Source organism: Amblyomma americanum, chromosome 3 (assembly GCF_052857255.1).
Source record: "Amblyomma americanum isolate KBUSLIRL-KWMA chromosome 3, ASM5285725v1, whole genome shotgun sequence".
NCBI classification, from domain to species: domain Eukaryota; kingdom Metazoa; phylum Arthropoda; class Arachnida; order Ixodida; family Ixodidae; genus Amblyomma; species Amblyomma americanum.
Window position 1 is genome coordinate 13,073,092 of NC_135499.1, and position 26,761 is coordinate 13,099,852.

Sequence of the window (26,761 nt, forward strand, 5' to 3'; positions counted from 1 at the left end):
GAGGAGACGCGATCAGGGGTGGCTGATAAGGAGGTGGCAGGACTTCAGCGACCTGCTCCTCAATAACAAGCTGTAGGTTGGGAGTGAGCGACGGCGCAGGCGTAGGCGGGCAGGTAGACAAAGATAGCTGGCGTGCGACTTCCTCACGTACAAACTGCTGGATGCTCTGGAGGAGCGACTGTTGGTCCAGAGCCCCGTCCCCTGGCAGAGCGAAGCTGCAACGTGCGGCCTCCTGTAAGCCTGCACGCCGGGTAGAAAGGCGTTGTTTGTGCAGCTCATCGAAGCTTTGGCAGTAGCCGATGACACCGGAGACAGTCTGGGGATCTTTGGCGACGAGCATCTGGAAGGCATCACCCTCAACGCCTTTCATAATGTGTCTGATCTTGTCGGCCTCGCTCATAGAAGGGTTGACACGCTTGCAGAGGTCGACGACATCTTCTATATAACTGGTGAAGTTTTCACCGGTTTGCTGGGCCCGACTTCGCAAGCGTTGCTCGGCGCGAAGCTTTCGCACGGCGGGACGGCCAAAGACTTCTGTCAGACTGGTTTTTAGAGCTGCCCAGCTTGAGATGTCAGCCTCGTGGTTTCGAAACCAGAGATTGGCTACGTCGCTCAGATAAAAGATAACGTTGGTGAGCTTGACGCTATCGTCCCACTTGTTGTATGCGCTTACGCGTTCATAGGAGGCCAACCAATCCTCCACATCCGTGTAATCTGTGCCGCTGAAGATGGTCGGGTCACGCTGCCGCGCGGCGCCGGAACAGAAGACAGCCGACGGAAGCGGTGAAGCGGTTTGGGTGACGGTCTCAGGCATTGCAGAGGTGGTAGTCAATGCGCGGGTGCGAAGCTCCAGGGCGAGGGATCGTTGGCACCTCCACCACTTGTAATAAGAACTCAGCACACTGCTAATACAGCACACACAGCACACCACAGCACCGCACAGTAATAAGAGCACAGCACAGTAATAAGCACAGCGTCACGAACAACCAGCCGAACCGTCCAGGTACAGAACAGAGACCGCGTTCAGTCCAGAGGACGCACGAGCGACCGAGCGTTCGGCGCTCGAGCTTCGGAGTGTTCGGCGCTCGAGCTTCGCAATGTTCGGCGCTTCTCGTCGTCTTCTTCGTTGAGCGCCAGCCTCTGAAGATTCTAAAGCCCGTGTCCAGTCTTACAATATATATATATATATATATATATATATATATATATATATATATATATATATATATATATATATATGCGTGTGTGTGAACTTTTTCTGATTAAATTTTATTGTGTAACTTTTTATTCTTTCATCTAGAATTCTTTAGTCTCCCTCTTTTTTTCGGGCCTTTTACAGTAAGTGACATGTCCTTTCTTTCCTACCCGCCGCGGTGGCTCAGTAGTTAAGGCAGTCGTCTACTGAGCCGGGGTAACCGGGTTTGAACCCAAACGTGGCGGCCGTGTTTCGATAGAGGCGAAACGCAAAAGGCGCCCGTGTAGTGTGCGGTGTCTGTGCGCGTTAAAGATCCCCAAGTCGTCGAAATTATACGGAGAGCTCCGCTACGGCATCTCTTTCTTCCTTCTTTCACAACGCTCCGCGAGTTCTACCTTGAACGATTAATAACTGGACGCCCCACTCCAGTTGTAACCAATCGAGTGCTGTGCGCGTGTGTGATTTAATTCCTCTAAAATGAACTAATCACGCGTACAACCTGGACACATTTTTTAATGTGTAAATAGTTTCTACGTATTACTTCTCCCCCTATCCTCTCTTCCTGTCCCCTCACTTCTTTCATTTCATTTCTCCATTCTGCCTGCTATCCTTTATTTCCGCTGCCCCAGCTCATGTGCTTCAGTATCGATGGCAGATGCCGGGGCTTGCAAAAATCTTTTCCTTCCTTTTTAATATTATTTTTAATAAAACCACTACCACCACCACTCCCTCCTCTATCCCTTTCCTTACGACGCGACCGGGATATTTGAGACAGTTACTACACCATTTCCACGGCCGCTCAATGGCAACGCACTTGCACCACCACTCCCTCCTTTATCCTTTTCCTTACGACGCGACCGGGATATTTGAGACAGTTACTACACCATTTCCACGGCCGCTCAATGGCAACGCACTTGGTGCGGCCCGTCGCGTCGCGCCGATTCTGCTGGGCGAGAGCGTGACGCGAGAGTTTACAGTTTCCGCCGTCCGGGCGCCACTGCTCCGGGCACTTTGCAGTGGGGAGAGCGCCCGAGCGCCGCAGAACCAGGGGGTCTCACGCAGCGTGTTTCTTTTCGATTCACGACTGCTGTATTGTACGTGCGCACGTGTGTGATCGTGTACGGTGTAAACAGATGTTTTAGCACATGCAGTGCCATGCCGCGCAACTGCTGTGTGCCGCTGTGCAGCACCAACGCAAGGAAAGATCCGACGATCCGATATCATGAATTTCCGTGCGATCCTCAGCGGCGGGCAGCATGGTTGAAGAACATTTCCCGGGAGGGCCCGGGTGGAAGAGGCACCAAGTGGGAGCCGAGTGATAAATCGCTGGTATGCTCACTGCACTTTACGGACGCGGACTACAAGAAAGAAACGAAACTGATGATTCTACTTCCGACAGCGGTTCCGACTGTGTTTCCGAACTACCCAAATTACATGCAAAAAGAAAGTGAACAAAGAAGAAAGAAGAGGCCACGAATTGACTGCTCTGCTGACTGCACGGCTAAAAAAAACAGAGCCCAAATATGAGTGGAAATGAACTTTTTGCAGAGGCATGCACAGGAGTTTCTAGTGAAAGTGCCTTGTTAGTCAAGAATGTATACCAGCTCACATTAAAAGCCGGCTGCGATAATTCTGCGCTGGTTGATGAAGCTTGTCAGACAACATTCGGTATTGCGAGAGTGATAGATGATGCAAAGAAGATTGAGCGCAGGCTGAAAATAAAAATAGCTCGTCAGTGTAAAGCACTACAAAAGCTGCAAGCCGAGCATGACAAATTAAAAGAACGTTTGCAATGGTACGAAGTAAACAAGAAGATTCAAGATTTCAAGAAGGGAATCAAATCATCCGAAGCCGAGGACAAAACAGCTCTCTTCATCAAAAATCAGGTTTCTAATTGCTGCAAGCAAAAATCAGTGTACAATGTACCTGTCTTGAGACTGTGTGTGTTATGGAAATCGTGCTCAAGCAAGGGCTATGAGCATGCTCGCTCGGGAAGCCTTTTCAAGCTACCGTGTCGTACCACACAACAGAAATATGTGGGTCATTCAACAAGAGAAGTTGGAGTCACATCCCTCATCAGAGAACGTCTTCGTGTTGAGTACGAAAGCCTGAATGTGCCGCAAAAGGCTTTCTGTTCACTCATCATCGATGAAATGGCGATTGCACAAAAAGTAATCTATGACCGGTATGTTGACAAGGTTTTTGGCCTCGTAGACGTCGGCTCTACAGAGCATGCTACAACAGTGCCTCAGGTGGCAAATCGCCTGCTGTGCTTTGTTTTGAGAGGGTTTTCGACACCTTACGTTATACCAGTCGGCTATTTTTTCACCCGCTGCCTGAAAAATGACAAGCTTCATTCTATGACTATGGAAGTAATGAAAACAGTGGGAGAACTTGCTTTTCGTGTGGCTAGAATTGTGACGGACAACCATCAAACTAATGTTGCCCTATTCAAACGTCTTTCAGAGGATGGTGCACTTGCCCACGCTGTACCTCACCATTTTAGGGAAGGTGATCCACTCTTCTTGTCCTTTGATCCAAACCATATAATCAAGAATCTCCGCAACAACTTCCTAGAAAGGGAAATGGTAGATGAAGGGCAAGCCATTCGAGGTGGATTCTACCTAAGGAAACTTTTTGAAATTCAAACTCAACTCCTCGTTAAGCCCGTAAGGTTCCTTGCACGGGCTCATGTTGAACCAAACAACCTCGAAAAAATGAAAGTGCGCAGGGCCGTGCAAATATTTTCTCCGCCTGTTATTGCCACTCTCCAGTACCTTAAAGAAAACTCACAGTGCCACCCGGATGCGTCTGAATTCCAAGACTGCTCTGCAACAATCACCTTTATGAGGATGATAGCAAAGTGGTACGCTCTACACAACATCGCTTCAGTGAAGCCATGGAAACAGCAGGAATAATCATTCACTGTATCTGACGACGAAAGACTGTCTTGGTTAGAGTTGGACTTCGTGTGCTATGTTGAGGACATTCAGATACAAGGCGGCAGGTCCAAACGAAAACCCACCAAGGAGACATACGAAGCTACGCTCTTGACAACAAGATCAACAGTGGCACTAATTGAGTACCATCGGGGACAAAATTTTGCGAGACGCCGGAGCGCCGTTCCGAAGCTGCCTCTGGGACACTAGACGGCGCGGTGCGTGCGTCGAGGCTGCGCTGTGCCATGACTAGGCGCATGCGCGTCCTATATGCGTCCGCTTGCCTTCCTTGGCAATTCGCTTTGCGCGGAGCGCTGCTTATTCCGCGCTTGGGCGCCGGTAGTCGCTTTTCACCGTGCTTTCCACTGCTCGCGCTGCTCGATCCATGCGGCTGTCGTGCTCCGCGCGCAGCCAGTCGACAGCGATAACAGGGCGCGTTGATAGCGAGGCAGCCGTATTTACAACGCATTTTTTAGAAAAGTGGAGCACAGTTTCCTTTCGCTAATCTCATCTCACCTATCTTCTGACATGCAACCGAGGCCTTTTTCCTCCAAACTACCCGTTGCGAAGAAAACTTTTCGACGAAGGCGCGTATGCTTCAACCTCGAGAGTCTGCGTGCATCGCAACTCAAACATATTTATCGTGCCGACCGGCTCAAAGCGAAAAACAGGGAAAGAATCTTTAGGCAACATATTTATTGTCACGAAACTCAAAACTGACAACAACAACAATCCAGGCATCACTGTCAAAGGCGCAATTCCTAGTACTTGGAGAAATTGCCATCAGCAGCGATAACGCTTGCCAAACGGTGCGGCATGGATTCGTACAGTGAACGGATCACGTCTGTGTCGGCGCGGAGAATTTCCCATTCTGCTTTTATGTCTTCCCACAGCGTGTCTGCGTTGGCATTTCCAATGTGAGACCTCATTAAATTGACTTTCATTAGGCCCCAGACATTTTCAATGGGGTTCATGGCAGCTCCCTTTGGAGGCCATGGCAGCTGCCGCACGCCACGAGCGTCTAGAAGAGCGCTCACTCTCCTAGACGTGTGTACAGGACTCCTATATTGTTGAAAGAAGTAGAATCTATCCGGGAAGGGTCCGTCAAGGACGTATGGAAGGAAGACATTCTCGATGATGTCGACGTAAGAGTTCGAAGTGAACGATCCGTCGACTCTCACCAAAGGACCTAATCCATTCCTTGGCATGGCGCCCCAGGCAGCCACGGAGCAGCGACCGCTCGAGAACACGCTCTGCACGTATGGTGGGATATACCTGTATAAGAGGAGGAAATCGGTAAGAGATCATAATTTGAGTCTTATGGATCAGCTGTAGCGCGAATGAAAACTATCCTTTCAGTGTAGTAGTACCAAGGTTTAGTCGCAAGTGTGAAATATTTCATAATATTACTAATTACGCCACTAAGATACAACAGTCGTCTCTAAAGAGCAATAATCTTCAAAGACTTGCGACTTCGGCTCGATGAAGGATGAGGTTATGGGGCCCTTTGGGGAGGGGCGGTTCTATCAGAATGATGAGTTTCTTTTGCAGTATTTGTCGTTTGGGACCACGGAGGTCGCCCGTTCCCACAAAACCCAGCCTTCTTCGTATTCTTCATACAGAATGATAAGAATTTACATATACACCCCCCCCCCCCCAAAAAAAAAAAAGATATCCACACCTGCAATTCACTGGTCTCCAAACTCGGCACTTCTCGTCCCAGCGGGTAGAAAATGTGGACTCGTCCTAGAATGTAACCTCGGACCACTCGTCCACAATCCAGTCTTTCAGAGAGTTGGCGAACTGGAGCCGTTCTTGGCGCTGTTTGGCAGTTAGGTGGGGCTTAATTCTGTGCAGCCATGCAGGATCAGAGGCCAAATTCCTTCAGCCGTCGCATGACAGTCTTTGTAGATATCTTTAGCGTGAGTTCCTTGCGGATTTGTCGAGAAGTCATGAAGGGGTCGGCCACCGATGCAGCTATGATGAGGAGGTCATCACCTTCAGGTGTGGCTCTCGGTCGACCTCAGCGCTTGGAATCAGCCACGCTGCCTTCATTGCGGAAAACGCGAATGGTGCGGGCCACAGCCGATTAGGAACGGCCAGTCCGACGAGCTATTTTCCTCTGCGGAACCCCTTCCACGACCAGGCGCGCAATTAGTCTCCTGTAGTCGATCGCCACCCTCGGAGGCATTTTGCATCAGGAAGAATTTGGGATGAAGTTATATAGCTTTTCCTCGATACCACTAGCCATTCATAAACCGAGTAACATCGACGACTAAGCAGAAAATAGAGGCGTTCTGCGGAAACAGTGCTCCCGCTATCTCCTTTATCTGTGATCACTCTAGGCAAGCGCGTGCGCGTCAGTACGTCGGGGACCGAAGGCGTAAAGAGCACTGTCATACTTGGCAGTGTATTATTTCAGCTGTTTTGTTTTTGCAGTAGTGCTTGAGCAATGACAGAAATCAGTAACGGGACCAGGAGCTGTCACGCGCAAAACGTGTTCGACAGCTGGCACTTGCTGTTTCGTCACTGTGTGGGGCGCCATATCTAGGAACAGGCCCGGGCCTCTGGTGAGAATCCACGGGCCTTTCGTCGAGAAGTTTTACGTCGGCATCATCGAGAACGTGTTCTTGTCATACGTCCTTAATGGACCATTCCCGGACGGATTCTACTTGATTCAACACAATATGAGTCCCGTACTCACATCTCGAAGAGTGAGCGCCTTTTCCGACGCGAGCCGACGGGAACCTCATTGAAAATGTGTGGGGCCTAATAAAAGCTAATGTATTGAGCTCCCACTTTGGGAACGCCAGGGCATACACATTAAAGGGCTTCGAGCCGACACAGATGTGCTCAGTTTCCTGTACGAATAGATGTCACGTCGTTTGGCAAGCGTTATCACTGCTAATGGCGATTTCTCCTAGTGCTAGGAATTGTCCCTTGACAGTTATGCCTGGATCGTGGTTGTTTCTTGCTCTGTTTCATATTTCGTGACAAGAAATGCGTTGCTTAAGGATTATTTCTCTCTTTTTCGATTTGAGTCTGTCGGCACGACAGTATGAATGGGTTGCGATGCACGCTAAAGCTCGCACATGGGCCGACTTTCTTCGTCGAAAAGACGTATAAATCGCTACGGGCAGTTTGCAGAAACATGGCCTCGTTCGCATGCAAGAAATTAGAAATGATTAGCCAAAGAAAAAAAACTGTCCGTGCTCCACTTGTTGTTCTAAAAAAATGCGATTTAGATGCGGTGGGCCCCGCTAACGCGCTGTCGACTGGCTGCGCGCGGAGCACGACAGCCGCATGGCTCGAGCAGCGCGAGCAGTGGAAAGCACGGTGAAAAGCGACTACCGGTGTCCAAGCGCGGAATAAGCAGCACTCTACGCAAAGCGAATTGCCAAGGAAGGCAAGCGGACGCATATAGGACGCGCATGCGCCTAGTCATTGCACAGCGCAGCCTCGACGCACGCACCGCGCCGTCTAGTGTCCCAGAGGCAGCTTCGGAACGGCGCTCCGGCGTCTCGCAAAATTTCGTCCCCGATGGTACCTCCTGGATCACGTCAAGTAAGTGTCTTCTCAGTGGAGTCTTTCACGCCCATACTATTGCATTTAATTTAACTGAATCTCTTGTATTTCAGCTTCCGCTATGTCCTGACACAAGCTCTTAACAGCGATCCTGTTGAATCGCTCTTCAGCAGCCTGAGACAATTCAATGGTGGAAACGACAGGGTCGACGCACGGGCGGCAGTGTTCACATCAGAAAAACTGCTGAAGGTACCATCTGTAAAAGAAAAAAAAACAATTAGGCAGGTGAGGAGTTACATATTTTGCCATTCTTTATGCAGGTTGGAATCCTGCAAGCAGCAAAGACAGCAAATGCTCCCATGAATTCCGAGGCGAAAGCAGCTGTTAAACTTCCCATCCAGGATGGTAAAACTTATGCCTTGTCAGCTGCCATCTCATCTGCAGCCAAGGAGCTCTCGAGTGAGCTTGAATTCATCACTATGTGGAGTGAGCCGGTAGCTGACATAGAGTTGGCACCAATTGTATACCTGGCCGGTTACGTTGCACGTGCATGTGAGGAAAAGGTACAGTTAGTTTACAAGTTTAAAAAATTGGATTAGGCTTGCAGTTATTTGTCCTTTGTTTAGATGACTAATTCATATACATATATAAACTGAAATATGCCTGAACTCTTTTAGTACCGTTTTTCATTGTTATGGTCGTTTTCAGGTGGCTTGTGATTCCTGCAAACTCCTTCTTCAAGCAGCGAGGCCAGCTGGAGCAATTTATGGATTGATACGCAACGTTGACGATGGACGGCTAAGGTACCCAACAATGGAAGCAGTTGGCCTGTGTAAGCTTGTATGCACCTTTGTCAGCAAGGTCATGAAGTGCTCGGACGTGAGACGAACCAGCAGGCTATGCAACACCTTGACGTCCGCAAGACTTCCTCATTTCACACAATATTCGGCGTTGACTTGTGAAAAAGAGGATCGAAACCACGCTGAGGACCTCTGCAAAGTATTTTTGAGCAAGCTGATAAGACCATTGTTGACGAACTGGGCTAGCAACCTGAATTCGACAGTGGAAAAAACTTTGCTTACACATAAACCTCTCTCGAGGAAAGTTCTGCTCTTGTAAAGCTTTCAGATTCTGTGTACATGAACTTTGAAATGAAAAGAACTGGACTCAACTTACTGACTTCTGGTTGTCGTGTTTTCTTTTCGACCATTGATGTAGGCTAGTAGTGCCCATTTGCAAAATGTGTCCCGCGTATACCCGTGAACCGGCTGAACTGTAATGCTGTAGAATTCTGCGTGTCCAGAAATGTAAAACAGCGTCAATCATCGGCTCTAATTGTGAACCAGACTAATCAGAGTTCGGACTTCTTAAAACAATAATTTTTATGCTAACCAGCTAATATATGCAACAAGTTAATATAGAGAATAACCGGCTTCCTGTGTGTCGAACGCGAGTTACTGAACAGGCGAATGCTCGAAGAAGCGCACCCAACATAGGTGCCTTCCGAGGCAAACTGTCGCTGACAAGCGCAGCGATGCTGACGTACTGCTATCAGTAGCAAATCGCCAGTTGGCATTACCATTCATATTTTGTGAAATACCGCTACACAGCTCTTTTTTCGCAACATTGATAATCAAGCGCTGACCGCGCGGCCGCTGCAGGCGGAGAGCACAGCTCTCCGCCCGCAACTGTCCCGGAGCAGTGGCGCTGCTGCGGTGGCGATGGGAACTAGGCGCGTGACGCCTCTCTCGGCCGACGCGACGGGCGGCACCAAGTGCGTTGCCATTGAGCGGCCGTGGTAGAGGACTATCTAGATAATTTTCCCTACCATATTGCGGTTTTTACAGATGCCTCCTAGCAAAATGAAATAGCAGCTATTAGCATTTACTGAAGGGCTCTTCTTTAGAGTCGTTCATTTCGGGCCCCAGACTACATCCCTAGTTTTTATCGCAGAGTTTCTAGCCATGGAGGTGGCCTTGATCAGGATTCCCTGCAATATATCTCAGGTGATTATGCGTTCAAACGGCAATTTCCGTCTTGACAGCTGTCGAAAAATGAAGGCATACTCTTATGGGCCGTTCGCTTCAATTTTTTGTTCCACCAAATATTAGAGAAGTACGCTTCCACTGGGTACCTGGGAACTGTGGCATTGCTTCCAATGAGAGGTATAATTTTTAGCAAAGTCCGCCCTTGGTGAACCTACTGTCCCGTTCGTCCCAAATACTGCCTACTTGACTATAGCACGCTTCTAGCGATTCCAGCCTCTACACTGCTTGAGCCATGACCCTCTCCTTGCTGCAGCGGATTTTCAACAATGGAGTGCACATTTCAACACTTGGCATTTCCTTTGAGTGTCATCATCATCATCATAAGCCTGCCTACACCCACAGCAGGGCAAAGGCCTCTCCCATGTCTCTCCACATAACCCTCTCCTGAGCCAGCTGCGTCCACCGTATGCCTGCAAACTTCCTAATCTCATCCACCCACCTAACCTTCTGCCACACATTGCTGCGCTTGCCGGCTCTGGGAATCCACTCCGTTAAACTTAAGAACCAGCGGTTATCTTGCCCTCGCATTGCATGCCCTGCCCAAGCCCATTTATTCCTCTTGATTTCGACTAGGATACCATTAACACGTGTTTGTTCCCTCACCCACTCGGCTCGCTTCCAGTCTCTTAACGTTACACATACCATTTTTCTTTCCATGGCTCGCTGTCTTGTCCCTAACCTAAGCTGAACCCATTTCGTTAGCTTCCAGGTTTCTACCCCGTAGGTGAGTACCGGCAAGATACATCATTTGTACACTTTTCTCTTGAGGGATATTGGCAGAGTCCCTCAATACTTTTACTGGTCATGAAGCTTCGCCGTGACGCTATGGGAGAGCTTTGTGCGCTGCCAGCGGCGGCCGCAGTGCGGCGCTGCGTGTAACGGGGGCGAGGCATCGGGAAGGCGAGAACAAAGGCGGCAGCTGCTGTCTGCGAAGTAGCGTGGCATGTGAGCTCGCAGTTTTCGGCTTCTCCCTGTGCTGTGTCTCATAAAATGTGCCCTGGGTGTGCCTGAAAGTCAGGCCAGGATGCCGCGTACTTGTTGCGTACCTGGATGCCACTGCAGGTACACGGGAAATGAAGACAAAGTGTCGATGTTCTGCTTGCCCCAGTGACAGCGACCGGCGTGAAAAATGGAAGCGCGGCATACCACGCCAAGAAACTTCTGACCCTCATGTGCGTGTATGTGAAAAGCACTTCGATGCGAGTGACATTGCGCGTGCAGATCAATTGGTAGTTGATGGCGTGGTTGTGAGGTCGTAGCGCGATGTGCCAAAACGTTTGCCGGCTGCCCTGCCGAGGATTTTGGAAGACCTCCCCGCGTATTTGTGAAATCCAAAAATGTGCAGAACTCACTCGCCTCGACAGCCTAAGGTTACCAAGCGTCGCCGGGAACCGGCAGCTGATCTGGAGAGCTCCGGCGCTGCACCGACGATGTACTCGAGTTCTACGGGCGCAGATGCAACGGAGATTGGCGCGCGTAATGAAAGTAAGGCAGAAACTTGGGCTAGTTGGATATTGTTTGAACTCATATTTTCAAGCGCTTCGTGAACACAAGGGACAAGAACACAAATACTAGCATACGTCCTGTGTATTTGTGTTCTTGTCCATTTTGGTCACCAAGCGCTAGAAAATATGAGTTCAAGTAATGAAAGTAGACACGCGTGTGCCTTGTTGCTTGAGTGCTGATGGCATGTCCGGCACACGACAGATCTATGAGTGAAATTTTCGCTTTCTTCTTTTACGTAGGCACTGAGGTGAACGGAAGCGTACGTGTAGACGCTGCATGTGAAACGGAGGGAGCTCTATGCAGCTTCTCGCAGCTTAAAAAATTGAAGGCACATATTCATTTCTTGACGCAACGACTTTAGCGCTGCCAACTGAAGCTCGCAAACGTGACAGCTCAAGACACGAACCCCGAAAAACGTGTTTCTTGCAGTAACATATTGACTGCAAGAAAGCGCCTTCTCCAACGTTAAGTTACACACTTTTGTTTCGTGACAAGCTTATATGCAATTTTTCATTGCATACCAGCAAGAGTACTGCAAGTTTTTTTTTTTATTTTTCATGTGGACACACTGGCTGTGCTCTTCGATGATATTCCTTTAGAGCCTGCTGACTGCATGGAAGGCGACAGTGGCACAATGCAGTCCATCTCACCCAAGGAGTGCATTCTAGATCATCTTGCTGGTTACGTGGTCAAGAAGTTTTCAACAATGGCTTCCTAGTGCTATGTCCAAAAGAACTTGGAAGCAAAATGACTTGACATCAGTAAGTTCAAAATGCCTTCAGACTGTCTGCTTAGCCTTTTAAAAATAGTAAAAGGCTATGTGTAGGAGTTCACCGTAGAGAAAATTGCACGCCGTAATCTCTACATGAATATTATTGAAAGCACATTGCATGAAAACAGAATTCCCTCTGCTAGCGAGCCGCCGCGGGGGCGCAGTGGTTATGGCGCTCGGCTGCTGACCCGAAAGACGCGAGTTCGTTCCCGGCCGCGGCGGTCGAATTTCGATGGAGGCGAAATTCTAGAAGCCCGTGTACTGTGCGACGTCAGTGCACGTTAAAGAACCCCAGGTGGTCGAAATTTCCGGAGCCCTTCACTACAGCGTCCTTCATAGCCTGAGTTGCTTTGGGACGTTAAACCCACATAAACCAAACCAAACCCTCTGCAAGCGGGGTCTGTCCATCACACTTTGTGGCAAGCATTGCACAAGCTGTTCATTTCTTCCTGAGACGCCAGCTGCATTTCTTCCCCAGAGAAAAACAAGAAGTCCAGGGAATCATCGCGCCGTTCTTGTCCTGCAAGTGGAGGCAAAAAGTGGTGTTAAACATGGTTAAACGGTTCCGAATTATGTAGCTCTGTCACGCCTCTGCAAAAGAAAATAATTTGTGTGATTCACATTTGAACAGCGCAAACAAACAACGGGACACAACGAAGAAAGGACACCACAAGCGCTGACTCGCAACTAGATTTTTAATTCATGTCAAAGCATCTTAAATACTAAGAACGCCAAACACAAACAAGAGTCCATGATTTGGGCCAGCATGAACTTTGGGACACAAACGAAGAGAGACACATGGAACACGGAACACACTGCTGACTAACAACTTTAATGAAAAGGCGCGGAACACGCGGAAATATATACAGTGGTAAAGGTGGAGAGAAGGATGGAGAGAAGGCAAAGGGCATGGCGAAAGAAGGCTGCACCAAAAGCAAATGTAACAAATCCTTTGAACAAAAGAAGAAACAGCCGTTACCGGGAAAGCGAAATCACTGAGCCCCCCACAATCTTAGGCCGCGTTGCAAAACTGTGCGCACGTGATGAGAACCAAAGCATGATCGAGAATCAGTTCTCAGAGTAGTCACAGGATAAGATCTAGGCCACAACAAAGACAGTGAAAGAGCAAAAGCCGCGTCATAAAAACAAAACACGAAACAACTGAAAGAATATATGAATGAAAAACCCGCAAGAATTCACGCCAAACAAAGCTAGAAGTTTAACATGAAGATGGACATGAGGCTGCGAAATCATGAAAGCTCCTTCGCCTACAGGTGAGACGAGAGCTGAAAAAACAACAAAAAAACAAAAAAAAAACAAAAAACAACAAAAAAACAAAAAAGCCAACACTAACACGGCTAAAACAAAGCTAAAAGCCTGAAGTTGAATTTAAACCAAAATGCCAACAGTGACACGACTAAAACAGGGCTAGAAACGTAAAACATGATGTGGGAGATAAAAAACAAAAAGCACAAACACGGTGCCGAACAGGATGGGCGTATAATTTGGCCGGTTCATGGGACAGGGCAAACATCATGGAGGAACGTTTTTTCTTTGGTTGAGAGTGCAATTGACGGGGTGCTTACGCAGTCCTTCCCTTTCTTGTGGATGGCTACAGCTTCGATGATTTCCCTGGCCAGCCTATCTTTTTTTCTTCCAAGGATTGAGATGTTGTCGAGGTCTCATGTCCATCTTCATGTTAAACTTCTAGCTTTGTTTGGCGTGAATTCTTGCGGGTTTTTCATTCATATATTCTTTCAGTTGTTTCGTGTTTTGTTTTTATGACGCGGCTTTTGCTCTTTCACTGTCTTTGTTGTGGCCTAGATCTTATCCTGTGACTACTCTGAGAACTGATTCTCGATCATGCTTTGGTTCTCATCACGTGCGCACAGTTTTGCAACGCGGCCTAAGATTGTGGGGGGCTCAGTGATTTCGCTTTCCCGGTAACGGCTGTTTCTTCTTTTGTTCAAAGGATTTGTTACATTTGCTTTTGGTGCAGCCTTCTTTCGCCATGCCCTTTGCCTTCTCTCCATCCTTCTCTCCACCTTTACCACTGTATATATTTCCGCGTGTTCCGCGCCTTTTCATTAAAGTTGTTAGTCAGCAGTGTGTTCCGTGTTCCATGTGTCTCTCTTCGTTTGTGTCCCAAAGTTCATGCTGGCCCAAATCATGGATTCATACCAACTGGCCCAGAAAAATGCCATTTTACAAACAAGAGGTAAAACCAAAAGAAAACGACACAAAGCTGCTAATCATGCCCACAAAGGTGACAATCAGCACGAGCGCGAGACTACACATCTTGGCCGGATAAAAACATCATCTCTTTATCAGTTAGTGTGACAGAAGGATCACTAATGCAGCTATCAGGTTCCAAGCAGATGTGAAAAGCCTCCAAAATTTCCCGCGTTAGGCTGTCATTATGTTTTCCTAGGATGGCGGTGTTAGACAACAGAGGGGTGCAAGTACCTTCTCTCCAGTGACGGGCAAGGTTACAAGAAGACCCATTATCTCGGGACTTGTGGTGCTCACTAAAACGAGCGTTGATGCAACGTCCTGTCTGGCCGATATAACTCAACCCGCAAGTGCACGGAATCCTGTAAACAACCCCCACATTACAGGGCACAAAAGGGCTCTTATGGTTGGTCTGACAACCCCAAGTCTTTTTCTTCGCGGTTTTGGCCTTAGCCTTCTCTTCCACCTGGCTGCAAACACCTCTAAGTTTTTTAGGCGCTGAAAACACCACATAAACATCGTATCTCACCGTAACATTATTTAAACCATGCCACACACCATGCGTGTAAGGAACCACTACAAACTTCTTTTTTTCCCGTTTTGGCTTATCCCCGCTCTTGATCCATCTAAGAATCTTATCGCATTCCCTGGAAATCACATGACAAGGGTAACCGCTAGATTTTAATCGGCCAACTTGACGCAAAGTACTTTCGTTGATCCTTTCAAGACATGACTTGTTCATGGCAGATTTCAGGCTAGAAAAAACAATGCCAATTTTTTACCAGTTTTGTGTGGCTTGATTGGTAACTTAGAAAAGACGTGGTAGAGCGAGGGAAGTATTCCCAACACACATGACGCTCTTCCAACAACAGTCTTAAGTCCAGAAATTGAAGTACATCTTCTTTATGAAGTTAAGTCGTGAAAATTAGTCCCATCGCGCATTCTCTGAAAACCTTCAGTAAATCTACTACGCTACGCGTCAAGTAACCCTTCTTAACAAAAACAATATAATCATCGACATACCGAAAAATCCTCAGAACCAACCCGTCACATCTCCTGTCTATGGATCTGTCTACCCTGGCAAGGAAGATATTGGCTAACACAGGTGCTACTTTAGATCCTATGCACACTCCATCATTCTGCGCAAACGATTTCCCTTTCCATTCAATGACAGTTGAACGGAGGTACTTGCACCCCCCTGTTGTTAACACCGTCATCCTAGGCAAACATAATGACAGCCTAACGCGGCAAATTTTGGAGGCTTTTCACATCCGCTTGGAACCTGATAGCTGCATTAGTGATCCTTCTGTCACATTAACTGATAAAGAGATGATGTTTTTATCCGGCCAAGATGTGTAGTCTCGCGCTCGTGCTGATTGTCACCTTTGTGGGGATGATTAGCAGCTTTGTGTCGTTTTCTTTTGGTTTTACCTCTTGTTTGTGTTTGGCGTTCTTAGTATTTAAGATGCTTTGACATGAATTAAAAATCTAGTTGCGAGTCAGCGCTTGTGGTGTCCTTTCTTCGTTGTGTCCCGTTGTTTTTTTGCGCTGTTCAAATATGAATCAATACCAACTCGCCCAGTTCGCAGCTTTAATGAATTTGTGTGATTTTTCCCCTTAAAAATTGTCCTGTTCTCATGAATAAAATTATTGTCTCCACTTTCTTCATCTTTGACGTTGGAAAGGGTTCTGACTTAGTTTGCCTTATTAATGATGGTCTCGGCCATGAAGAAGGATTACTTGATTGTATTGATAAATTACCAATAACAGTTGCAATAAAAACCAGAATAAAAACAGAATGAAAACAACAAAATACTGTATGAGCAAGCTTAAAGGCAGATGGGCACGAAGGCGCTTGCAGTAAAAACAAAAAACAAAAAACAAGAAGTTCATATGAAACAGCACTCGGTCTTAATTGCTTATTCCGAAATTTGCATGACTGCTTCATCGATACTGATTGTAGTTACGAAGAAAATAACTTAATAAAAGGGAAAATAAATGTTTACAAGTAAGCGTCTATATAAAAATTACCGGACAGGCGTGGTCGCGAGCTGTAACCATTGCACTTTCGTAATGCATTAAGGCCGGTCCGAGTCTTTAAAGTGGCGTGGATTGGCTACAGAAATTTGCACGAAATGCGTGATGAAAAAAAAAATGTTTTATCAACATTTTATATTGCATAGCTTAAATAACATGCTAATATTGCCATCAAAATTCTCGTTCTGAAGCTAGATTTAATGCTAAGTCCCCTTAATCATCGTTTACCCAATTTTCATTCAAGTAGTGCGAACACTGCGACCGGACATACATACGTCTGCACGCGAGCAGGCATAGCCAGGGGCGCCCATTGCCGGTGCGTGTATGCGCACTGCACCTCGTACCTTGAACGGCGAACGGACGCGCCAGCCCCGCTCCATAGGATTGGCAGGTGATCATCTCTGTCTCCTAAATACTAGCCAGCACATACCATGCAGGCGTCTGTCTCATTTGTTTTTGTAATAGGGACTCGTGTTTCGGGCTCGGTGGCCGCCAGTGCGCTGATAAACAGTTTTATTTTTGTGTGTGCCTTCATCTGCCCGGACGCAAATCCTTCTCACAGTAGTATCACTCCGGAGATGTATTTATTCGCATTTTTCAGTTCTGTCGTAGCCCGCAGAGCGCCAGCGCTGGATTCACTCCGATGCCCCCAGAATGGCGAGGGCGCCCCTAGCGGCCACTCTTGTCCCTATATCAAACTTTCGGGGGATTTTCACGACCAGTAAACATATTTAGAGACTCTGATATTGGTAACCTGCTATACATGATCTGAGAGAACCTGCCATATGCGCTCCACCCCATTCTCATCCTTCTAGTTATTTCCCTCTCAAGATCCGGATCAGCTGTCACTACCGGTCCTAAGTACACGAATTCCTTTACTACTTCCAGCAACCCATTGCTAATTGTGAACTGTTGTTCCCTTGCCAGACTATTAAATATTACTTTGGTTTCCTGCATGTTAATTTTTATACCCACTGTTCTGCTCTGCCTAACTTATTGATCATGATTTGCAGTTCACCTTCTTAGTGACTCAGCAAGGCAATGTCATCAGCGAATCACAGATTATTTAGCTATTCTCCATTAATTCTTATCCCCAACTCTTTCCAATTCAGTCCTCCAAATACCTCCTGTAAACAGGCGGTGAAAAGCATTGGCGCGATCGCGCCTCCTTGCCTGATGCCCTTCCTTGTTGAAATATTATTGCTTATTTTATGGAGCACTTTGGTAGCTGTGCAGTTCCTATATATATTTCTGCCAGTATTTTCACATAAGGCTCATCTACACCCTGATTCCGCGATACCTGTATAACTGCTGAGGTTTCCACTGAGTCAAATGCTTTCTCGTAATCAATGAAGGCTATATATATATAGGGGCTGGTTGTATTCTGCGCATTTCTCTATCACCATAGTGATAATGTGCATATGATGTATTGTGGAACATCCCACACTAAAGCCTGCCTGATCATTTGGTTGATTGAAGTTTAAGGCTTCCCTGACTGTATTAGCCTTAGTAAATACCTTGTAGGCAACGGGCAGTAAGCTAATTGGTCTGTAATTTTTCAAGTCCTTGGCGTCTTCTATTTTAAGAATTATGATTATATTTGCGTTCTTCCAAGCTTCTGACACAGTAGAGGTCATAAGGCATTGTGTACACAGGGTGGCTAGTTTTTCTAGCACAATCTCCGCTCCGTCCATCAACAGATGATCCTTACCAGCTGCTTTCCCGTTTTGCATTGCTCCTAAGGCTTTCTTTACTTGATCTTTCGTACTGGCGGGATGACGCATTGCTGTGCACTACTGTCTCTATCGTTAACGTATTGATTACATCGGCTACTGTACAGATTTGAGTAGAACTCTTCGGCTACTTTAACTATCTTATCCATATTACTAATGACATTGCCCCCCTTGTCTCTTAAAGCATACATCTGATTTTTACCAATGCCTAGTTTCCTCTACACAGCTTTTAGGCTACCTCCGTTCTTTAGAGCATGCTCGATTCTCTGCATATTAAACTTCCTTATGTCAGCTACCCTCCTAGCGCTTATTTAGTAACTTCGATAGCTCTGCTAGTTCTATTCGGTCTGTGGGTTTAGACACCCTCATGCTTTGGCGTTTCTTAATCAGATCTTTCGTCTCCTGAGATAGCTTTCCGCTATCTTGTCGAGCCGTCCTACCACCTACTTCTACTGCGCACTCCGCAATTATAGCTGTCAGATTGTCGTTCATTGTATGAACATTAAGATCGTCTTCCTCCGTTAAAGCTCAATATCTGTTCTGGAGCGATTTCCTGAATTCCTCTATTTTCCCTCTTACCGCTAGCTCGTTAATGGACCTCCTCTTCACTAGCTTCTTCCGTTCCCACTTAAAGTCAAAGCTGATACGAGACCTTACCATTCTGTGGTCTCTACAACGCACCTTTCCGAGGGCGTCCACATCCTAATTGATTCCATGTTGAGCGCATAGTATGAAGTCGATTTCATTTTTAATGTCACCATTTGGACTCTTCCACGTCAACTTTTTGTTTGTTGTCTCGTTAGCGGAAGAAGTTATGAATGATCCGTAAATTATTTCTATCCGCGAACTTTACTCCGGATCCCTCCACTACGGCACCTCTCCCTTCCTTTCTTCTTTCACTCCCTCTTTTATCCCTTCCCTTACGGCGCGGTTCAGGTGTCCAACGATATATGAGACAGATACTGCGCCATTTCCTTTCCCCCAAAACCAATTATTCTTATTAATACTAAGTTTACTAATAACTCTCCCCTGCTATTTCTAGAACCTATGCTATAATCTCCTACCGCCTTGTCGCCAGCCTGCTTCTTGCCCACCTTCGCATTGAAGTCGCCCATCAGTACAGTGTGCTGTGATTTCATTTTGTTCATTGCCGATTCCACGTCTTCATAGAAGCTTTCAACGGTCTGGTCATCATGGCTGGTTGTAGGCGCATAGGCCTGCATCATCTTCAGCTTCTACCTCTTATTATGCCTAATTACGATAGCTGCCACCTTTTCGTTAATACTGTAGAACTCCTCTACGTTGCCAACTATATCCTGATTAATGAGCAATCCCACATCTAGTTCTTGTCTATCCGCTAATCCGCGATAGCACAGTATGTGCCCGTCCTTTAGTAGTGTACATGCCTCGCCTGTCCTCCTAAGTTCATTAAGCCCTATGACATCCCATTTAATGCCTGCTAATTCCTCGAACAGCACTGCTAGACTGCAGCCTCACTAGATAAGGCTCTAGCGTCAAGCGTTGCCGGTTCAGGCTCCAATGGCGGCCTATCCGGAGCCAGAGATTCGTAGCACCCTCCGCTGCGTCACAGGTCTGACCGCCGCCGTGGTCAGTTGCTCCGCAGCCGCAGGGCACTGAGGGCCGAGAGTTAATTGGATTGTTCAAAGAAGGTTGTGGCTATGTACTGCATCAGGGTGGCCAAATCCTGCTCTGGTGAGGGAGTGCGTCGTCGGTTCTGGTCACCGAGATCAGGCCGCACGCCAGGCCTGCTTATGCAGTTCCATCGACACGCGGAGTTTTTTTTTCCAAACCCAGTGCAAAATTGCGCGACACAGGGATTCGAACCCGAGTCCTCTTGCACGCGAGGCAGACGCTCTACCGCTACGCCATCGCTGCGTCCGTTGAGTGTGCGGATGCGCAGTTCAAGGCGATGTGAGGTGACCATGACTCTTCCATGAAGTGTCCATGAAGTTGGGCGCCCTAGCCCAACTTCCTCCTCCTTGTCCAGTGCCGCGTGCCATGGCCGGCGAGCCGAGAGCGGCGCGAGGGGCGCTACAGGGCTCCCCCCACCCGGAGATTGAAGCCACAGGATTCGCCCAGCGGATGTGCTTGGAGGAAGCCGCGCACAATGGTGGCGCAGTCGAAGCGAGAGCGAGTGTAGGGCCGACGGGCAGAGGAGTGGTAATGTAGGCAGGTTTGAGGCGGTCAGCAGCCACGACGTCTTCGCGGCCGTTGACGTCTAACGTAAAGGTCTTCTGTGCACGATGGAGGACGCGAATGGTCCATTGTAGGCCGGCGTGAGGGGTGGACGGACGTGGTCACGGCGGATGAAGACATGGGTGCAGGAGGCCAAGTCCTGGCTGATGAACACGGACTCAGGGTGACGGTCTGCAGGGGTGACAGGAGTAATGTAGCGAAATGTGTTGCGTAGGTCTCGGATGTAGGTGGAAACTTCATGAATTAACGGAGGAGAGGCAGGAGAGAATTCCCCAAGGAGACGCAGGGGAACACCGTAGACTAGCTTAGCAGAAGAGCTGCCGAGGTCAGCCTTCAATGTCGAGCGAATGCCAAAGAGGACTTGGGGAAGGTAGTTGAACTAGCTTTCCCTTGGCTGATAAGTGGTAAGGGAAGCCTTCAGTTGTCGATGCAGACGTTCTACCATGCCATTGGCTGAAGGATGGTAGGCGGTCGTATAGATGTGGCGGACGCCCAGAATATTGGCAAGAGCAGTAAACAGGGCTGATTGAAACTGGCGGCCGCTGTCGATGGTGATGACAGACGGGCAGCCAAATCGAGAGACCCAGCCGGCCATGAAGGCCGAAGCAACGGTCTCGGCTGTATTGTCAGCAATGGACAACGCCTCTGGCCAGCGGGTGAAACGATCCACACAGGTGAGCAGATAAGAGACCCCACGTGACAGTGGGAGTGGCCCGTTGTCTATATGAACGTGGGGAAACCGTGCGTCAGGCGGCCGAAAAGGAGAGGCAGGCATGACGGTACGCCGGTGAACTTTGACGCGCTGGGATTGAAGGAAGGTTCGTGCCCAGTGGCGGACGTCGGTATTGATGCTTGACCAAAGGAAACGAGATGCGATCAGATTCTGCGTAGCACGAATACCAGGGTGGCTCAGGCGGTGCAGGTTTTCGAAATGGTGCGACGGAAAGCCAAGGGTATGCAGGGGCGCGAGACGCCAGTTGATGTCTCGCACGTAATGAACTGGGAGGAAAACGGCTTTGGACTTTCGGCGAAGGACGGGGACGTGGACGAAGAGCGAAGACGAAGCAGCTCTGGATCATTGCGCTGTGCAGCCGCTAGCTCCTCCATGCCCACCGGTGATTCGGACGCCGTGGCATTAACCCGAGAAAGCGCATCAGCAACAACATTCTCCGGGCCATGGATGTGACGGAGATCTACTGTAAACTCGGAGATAAAACATTGTTGGCGGATCTCGCGTGCAGTGTAGGTGCTGTGGTTTCTGTTGAAGGCAAACAAACGTCAAGGGCTTATGATCCGTGATGACGTGAAAGTCCAGGCCCTCCAGGAAGTGGCGAAAGTGCTTAATGACGGCGTACACAGTAAGTAATTCTCGACCGAAGGGGCTGTATTTAGTCTCAGGTAGCTTCAGCTTTTGGGAGAAAAAACCGAGGGGCTGCCAACTGGAGACGTACTGCTCGAGAACTGCGCCGACGGCAATGCTCGAGGCGTCGGTGACGAGGCGCAGTGGAGCATCAGGAACTGGATGTATGAGCAAAGTGGCGTCGGCGAGTGCCTTCTTGGAAGCAGCAAATGAAGCGGCAGCGTCCTCAGTCCACTCAAGTGGCGCAGCAGAATCTTTTTTGTAGCCAAAAGATCGGTCAGAGCCGAGGAACTCTATAGTAACTACGCCAAAGAGGCACTTGTTCGGGTTGATGACGAGCCCATATTCATCCAGTCGGTGGAAGAGGGCGCGCAGATGAGCTTCATGATCAGAACCGGATGAACTTGCTACGAAGAGATCATCGATGTAAGCGAACACGAAGTCGAGGCCTCGCGTAACCTCGTTGATAGCTAGCTGAAAAGTGTGTGGCGTTGCGCAAGCCAAAAGGCATCCGCACGTACTCAAAGAGGCCGAGCGGTGTGTAAATGGCCGTCTTCGGAATATCGGCGGGCTCCACAGGCATTTGATAAGCCTTCACTAAGACAATTTTAGAGAAGATCGTGCACCCAGCCAGATTTGATGTGAAGTCCTGTATGTGAGGAAGTGAACAGCGGTGTGGTAAAGTGTGAGCGTTGAGGCGCGGTAATCTCCACATGATCTCCAGTCGCCGGATATTTCTTTGGCACCATGTGCAATGGTGATGCCCAGTTGCTGGACGAAGCGCGTACTATGCCGAGTTCAAGCATATGTTGGAACTCACGGCGAGCGATAGCGAGGCATTCTCCCGACAAACGGCGAGGGCGAGCAAACACTGGAGGTTCCGAAGTCACGATGTGGTGAGTGATCGAGTGCTTCACCGGTGACTCTCTGGTATGCGGCATTGTGAGGTTGCGCAAATCAGCCATAACTTTCGCATACGGCGAAACAGGGACAAGAGCGCGAAGCCCCGTTGCCGCAGTGGTGGAGAGTACGCCGTTGACGAAGAGGTGCGTACTGAGATCTATGAGGCGATAAGCTTGCATGTCGACGGCTAGGCTGAAGAAACTGAGGAAGTCCGCTCCGAGAACAGCTTGCGAGACGTCAGCGATAATGAAGATCCAGCGGAACGTGCGGCGCAATCCGAGGTTAAGCATCAGGGACCGTTGACCGTACGTGCGAATGGGGGAGTTGTTGATCTCTTGAAGCGGGGAGGTCTGTTCGTTGCGACGACGATCTGCCCAAGAGACCGCTATGACGCTGACTTGTGCTGCCATGTCGACCAGGAATCGAGTGCCAGTAATCTTTTCAGAGACGTGAAAGAGGCGGCATGTCCGTCCACCAGCACCACTTGCCACCGTCAGTGGCCGGTCGCAGCGTTTCCCGACCAGGAGCACGGGTGTGTGCACTTGTGGGCAGAGCTGCCGAAAATACGGTGGTACCAGCAGACAGCCGAGGGTGAGGTGGCTGGCCGCGTGTCGGATGGTTGGGATTCCGGAGAGCACGAAGGTGCCGGGGAGCGGCGGCATGACCTGAACCTCGGCGGAGAACGGCGCGGCAAAGGCGCGAGGGCATCGAGCCGCCTGGGAAGAACATCAAGTCGACATTCGATGCTGGCAAGCTGGGAGTCTGCGGCAGTAGTTGGAGCCGGACAGGTCGCAGAGCTGACGTTGGGGAGCCGTGAGTAGTCCGTAACACGGTCAGAGAGTTCAGCGAGCTTGTCTAAAGAAACATCACCCGCAGCTGCGAGGATGGGAGCCATGTGTTGGGGTAGACGCTGAAGGAAGAACTCATGCAGAAGTGGGTCGTGCTGAGCAGCGGAGTCTCCCAGAAGCTGGCGCATGCGACGGAGGAGCTGCGAAGGGCTGCTGTCACCGAGCTTTGTAGCGCGGAGGAGCTGCTGGAGTTTGCTGGGCTCCGACGCTGACTTGCGGTCATTGATAGCCGCTTCAACGTGTCGAAGGGTCGAGCCGAGTCCGGCAAGATGATGACATCCACTAAGTGCTCAGCGACGTCAGGAGGCAAGGACGACACGAGGTGCAGAAACTCGGTCTCCTGGCTGGTGATACGTCGCAGCTGGAAATGCGCCCCAACCTGCAGGCGCCAGGCGCGGGGGCTATTGGGCCAAAAACGCAGCCACCAAAGCTCCGAGAGGCTGAGCGTTCTGGGACAGTTCGCCACCGGTAGGAAGGGCGGAAGAGCCAGGGAAATCCATGTAGGATGATGGGGCTGCGTGTTCGAAGCCGGGTCGCCAAATCCGTCGGAGCTAAGGCGAGGAAGAACCAGCTCCGACAGCGTTGAGGTTCGAAACTGTTTATTTGCGCTGCTCGCGCTGCGGTGGCCTTAATAATGGTAATAAAAATAATTGATTTTTGGGGAAAGGAAAATGGCGCAGTATCTGTGTCATATATCGTTGGACACCTGAACCGCGCCGTAAGGGAATGGATAAATGAGAGAGTGAAAGAAGAAAGGAAGAGAGAGAGGTGCCGTAGTGGAGGGCTCCGGAATAATTTCGACTACCTGGGGATCTTTAACGTGCACTGACATCGCACAGCACACGGGCGCCTTAGCGTTTTTCCGCCATAAAAACGAGGCGGCCTTGCCCAAATTCCTTTTTCTTGGCCGGCGCCGCGTGCCTTGGCCTGCGAGCCGAGCGCGGCGCGAGGGGCGCTACAAGGTATTTTGCCTAATAACATAGAAGCGCAAAAGAATATCACAAGGAATTTAGCCAGTTTCGGCATAGCATCGCAGAAATGCGTTTCGAATGTTGTCAGGGCCACATGACGTTTTTGTTTTCAGGTTCGGTGACATGTAAAAGACACCAGGGTAAGAAATAAAATTCACTTCGGCGGTATAATACACTAGGCTGTTGTCGGTACATGTGCTCAGGGCGGAAAATGGACTTTAAAAATTACTATTAAAATGCTCAGGAGTAGCCTTTGGATCACATACCGTAGTGTTGTTCACCAAAATTTGCTTCACGGCCTTCTCTTTTTTCACTAATATAATTTCAAAACTGACTTGGCTCAGTTTTTATAGAGTTTTGAAGGAGTTTTGAAGAAATAATCTTTTGAATCACGTAAGGAACGTGCTAGATTGTCCAGCAATTCATTGAGCACTTTAGGATTTGCGCGTTTCTTCTTGTGCCGTTTTACCCTTCGCCTCATTTGAATTATATTGCGTGTCGTCCATGGGGTTTCCTTTCTTTCCGTTTTGTGTCTGCTTAGTACAAACGTTTTGGTTCAATAAACACAAAATTTTTTAAAACTGTCCTAGAGTGCGCAGACATCGGCATCATCGGAATCAACAAGGCAGGTTTCCAGATGTTCAATGACAGATGCGTCATTGGCACGCGAATAATCTTTAAGGTAACGTGGCGGTAAGTGTTTCTTTTTTTGTTTTTCGTACTAGAGGAAATGAAGCACTAACGAAGTGGTGGCCAGAAAGCTCTTGTTCCACAGAAACAGTAAGATTCTCAATGTCGCGAGGGAAGAACAACAAATCTAACAACGAATTCGTGGAACCGAGTTTACGGGTTGGTTCCTGAACTATTTATTTTTTGTTCAGGTTGTGAATAAGCATTATTTTAAACAATAAGTTGGCTTTCTTTGTGCAAGCACCAAGGCACTCAAGATGTTCCCAATCCAAGCCTGGCAAGTTGAAATCGCACATCAAAAAAATCTTATGGTGTCTTCGACTATTCGCTCCCGCGATTCGGTTAGAATCTGGCAGAGTGGGAACCGCTCTAGCTCTGAGCGCATAGCGAGACTAGTCAAGGCGAATGGTCAGCGAGTTTTTAGAGCGGAAGCGCAGGAGGCAGAAGGGGGACGTAACTTCCGGAGCCACTACGCGGCACCGCTGGGCTGATGTAAACAGTAGCCGCACGTAAGGTCCCTTGATTACCTTTAGCCGCACGTGGCCGCACATAGTTTGCATCGCGGTCGCCGCTTAGCCTTAGTCGATCGCTACCCCGGCTTTCCGTCCCACGGGACGCTCATTTTTCGAACATCGCCTTGTGGATAGCACTGGCGTCCTCGTCTGAGCTACTGCTGGAATCACTGTTTTCATGGCGGCTGCGTTTTTATGGAGGAAAAACGCTAAGGCACCCGTGTGCTGTGCGATGTCAGTGCACGTTAAAGATCCCCAGGTGGTCGAAATTATTCCGGAGCCCTCCACTACGGCACCTCCTTCTTCCTTTACTCTTTCACTCCCTCCCTTATCCCTTCCCTTACGGCGCGGTTCAGGTGTCCAACGATATATGAGACAGATACTGCGTCATTTCCTTTCCCCAAAAAACCAATTATTATTATTATGCGACAGCAACACAGACCGCGTTCCTAGCGTAGTTCTCCGGCGTCTCTTGGACATTTTGCCTCACACAGCGCGGCACCCGCAAAACAACACAGGAAGGACGCTACTACTGCGTAAAAAGCCTACACTTGCTTCTGCCCACGCGCAGGGGACGCCGAGGCCTCGCACCGCTTTCGCGAAATTGCGGAAGTGGCTCTGTCACGTGAACTCATCTCGGAGCCGCTCCGACTTTTTTCTCGGAGCGCGTCAGAGCGCTCTGAGCTGGAGGCGAGCGCTCAGAAAGAACCAGCCGAATATAGTCAGAGCGGCCGGTTTCGACCAGCCGAATGTGCGGTCGCCTCTCAGAGCTCCACAGCGATCTAAAGCGACCAGTTGAAGACACGATTACTGTTTTCCTACTGTGACATATGATTTTCTAGTTTCGTTAAGTAGTCGGTTTCAGAACTAGTAGGCCTATAAAAAGCATATTGTCACGTAGTGGGGACGGCAGTCGAAGCAGCGATGAAGACGTACGAAAGGGTCTTCTAAAAGAACTGTTTATTGGGCTGACTTGCACCCAAAATGGACTGAATCACTCGGCGGCGGCGAAGCGACAAGCGTGCTCGGCGGTCGTCGAACAGAATGCCGGCCGCTGTCGGCCATGCTCAATTTAAAGCTGATAGCGAACTTTCGAGATAAAGAGCGCAAAGTTACTAGAACATTCCGGAACAACGTAGAATCAGCTCTGCCTGGCTGCGATTAATCGAGATAAATCTAGTCACGTCTTGCGTAGCAAACAAAGCGATAAAGTGATGTGGCGGCAGAGTTGAAAAACGAACACACTGCAAATATTCGCGGTATTACTCCCCTC

General features: G+C 48.8%; 1 protein-coding gene and 1 pseudogene across 1 annotated transcript in view; one reads left to right on the top strand and one right to left on the bottom strand.

Moving 5' to 3' along the window:
* The window catches only part of LOC144124462 (uncharacterized), a 99,487-nt gene extending 90,984 nt beyond the window's left edge, over positions 1 to 8,503 (top strand). The window contains exons 3-5 of the mRNA XM_077657139.1: positions 7,773 to 7,908; positions 7,980 to 8,118; positions 8,368 to 8,503. Of these exons, the coding sequence (XP_077513265.1) occupies positions 7,773 to 7,908; positions 7,980 to 8,118; positions 8,368 to 8,378 (286 nt within the window). The 3' untranslated portion in view covers positions 8,379 to 8,503. The remainder of the gene's footprint in view (positions 1 to 7,772; positions 7,909 to 7,979; positions 8,119 to 8,367) is intronic.
* Positions 8,504 to 12,392: 3,889 nt separating this feature from the next.
* Positions 12,393 to 23,443, bottom strand: LOC144123355 (uncharacterized; annotated as a pseudogene).
* Between the last annotated feature and the right edge of the window lie 3,318 nt (positions 23,444 to 26,761).